Genomic DNA, 1,675 nt, shown 5'->3' on the forward strand with positions numbered 1-1,675 from the left:
CTTGTAAAATAAACACTCTTACCAGAAAATAAGACACAAGCCATGGAAGATGCTTTAAAGTAGTGCGTCAAGGACATTCACACAGCCCAATTAGACAAACCAAATTCATGATACACCAGTAAATACATAGAGATCAACAAGCTAGTATGTGCTTCTGCTTTCAAGATGTATCGTCACTTGATTCATGTCAATATGACATGACTAAGTTGCCAGTAAGGCAATAACTTGTCCAAGAATATCGAATGCGACCTGTGGTTGGTTTCGCTTTAGTTCAGCAAACCCCTCGGTGTTTATGATTTCTTGTAATCTCTTGCCGTTTCTTGTCATATACCTGAGACAGCAACCCTTGAGCTGCTGACAATGGTATTGCTCTGCAAGATCCAAGGTGAAACCCACCGTGTTGATATCCAGCGCCTTGCTCAACCTCATCTCGCGTATCAGCTTTAGTCTTTCCATTGCGTAACGATCAGCCGCGACGAGCAGATGCTGCACCATGTTTGTGGTCTCTTCCGTCGCCTCATCCATAGACTCTGGCAGACGATCATTGTACATGTAATGCAGCACAATCTCGAAAACCTTTGCATTTATGTCCTTGATGAGGATGCTGCTTCCTCTGCTCTCCATCATGGTGCCGCACAGCTTGGCTCGGAAGACGGGCGATCGCGCAGCGAGTACGCACGCGTGCACCTTGAATCTCTTGAACCAGCCGATCTTGATGGTCAAGTCCGCCTTGAGGCCGCTGTCTAGAAGATTAGCTAGATCTTTGCTTAGGTCTGCGGGTGGCACGATGACGCTGTCGTTATCGTCGCCCTCCAGTCGGTCGTCCATCAGTATTGGGACCTCGACGGTGCACTTGATCACGAGATAGTCATCCTTGAGGCACCCGGACGCGGCCAAGTCGGCTTTACTCACGAACTTGTCGGTACCCCTGACCAACGAAGTGGACGAGAACTTCGGGGTGTGCAAACTGATTTTGTGCTTCTCCCCTGTCGCCGGCGCCGCGGGGTCCTGAAGGCAGAAGGAATAGTAGGCCGTGACCTTATCCTCGCCGGCATTCATCAGCTTAAGGAAAATCGAACTGAACTGGTCGTCGACAACGCTAGTGTTGCCGTTCGGGTAGTACAGGATAGCCCAGTCGTGATCAGCAACGCGGAAAGTGTCGGAAGTGAGCTTAATCTTGCCCGTGATGGTGGAGTGGCCGACGACCTTGAACAGGTGCACGCCGGCGTGAACCACCACCGTTGAGGAGGACTTGGTTACCATGGCGGCCGGCCGGCGGACTTGTAGCGAAGAGGTTTCGAGAAACAAAATCGATCTAAACGAATCGATGGGCAGACAGAGCCACGGACGTACATCGATCGATGTTTTTAATTGCGCGTATATTTGTCGGAGATTCACCCGGATGCTGGTACTTGTTAATCGCTACGGATGTGTTTCCTGCGCCGGTCTCTTGCTTATCACAGACGTGAGGAGGGCAACAGAACGGTCTTTTTTTTTAAGAAAGCACTAGGGACACAGGCGTTCATATATATGCGCATACACTCATCTCTATAAAAACACACACGCAGACCCTACCTTTATAAGCACATACGATAGATTGACGGGCATATCATCTTGAGATTGACAAGATCAACACATATGCCTTATAGTCGACAAAAACGTCTCCTCCCACTGA

The 1,675-nt window shown here is 49.4% G+C and overlaps 1 protein-coding gene across 1 annotated transcript; it reads right to left on the bottom strand.

The window, feature by feature from the left end:
- Window positions 1-201: 201 nt before the first annotated feature.
- On the bottom strand, window positions 202-1,278 carry LOC125514598 (BTB/POZ and MATH domain-containing protein 2-like). Its single transcript, XM_048679933.2, has one exon. It carries the CDS (start codon window positions 1,261-1,263, stop codon window positions 202-204), a length of 1,062 nt encoding a protein of 353 aa, XP_048535890.1. The 5' UTR covers window positions 1,264-1,278.
- Between the last annotated feature and the right edge of the window lie 397 nt (window positions 1,279-1,675).

This window comes from Triticum urartu, chromosome 6A, assembly GCF_056163025.1.
Source record: "Triticum urartu cultivar PI428250 chromosome 6A, HENAU_Tu73, whole genome shotgun sequence".
NCBI classification, from domain to species: domain Eukaryota; kingdom Viridiplantae; phylum Streptophyta; class Magnoliopsida; order Poales; family Poaceae; genus Triticum; species Triticum urartu.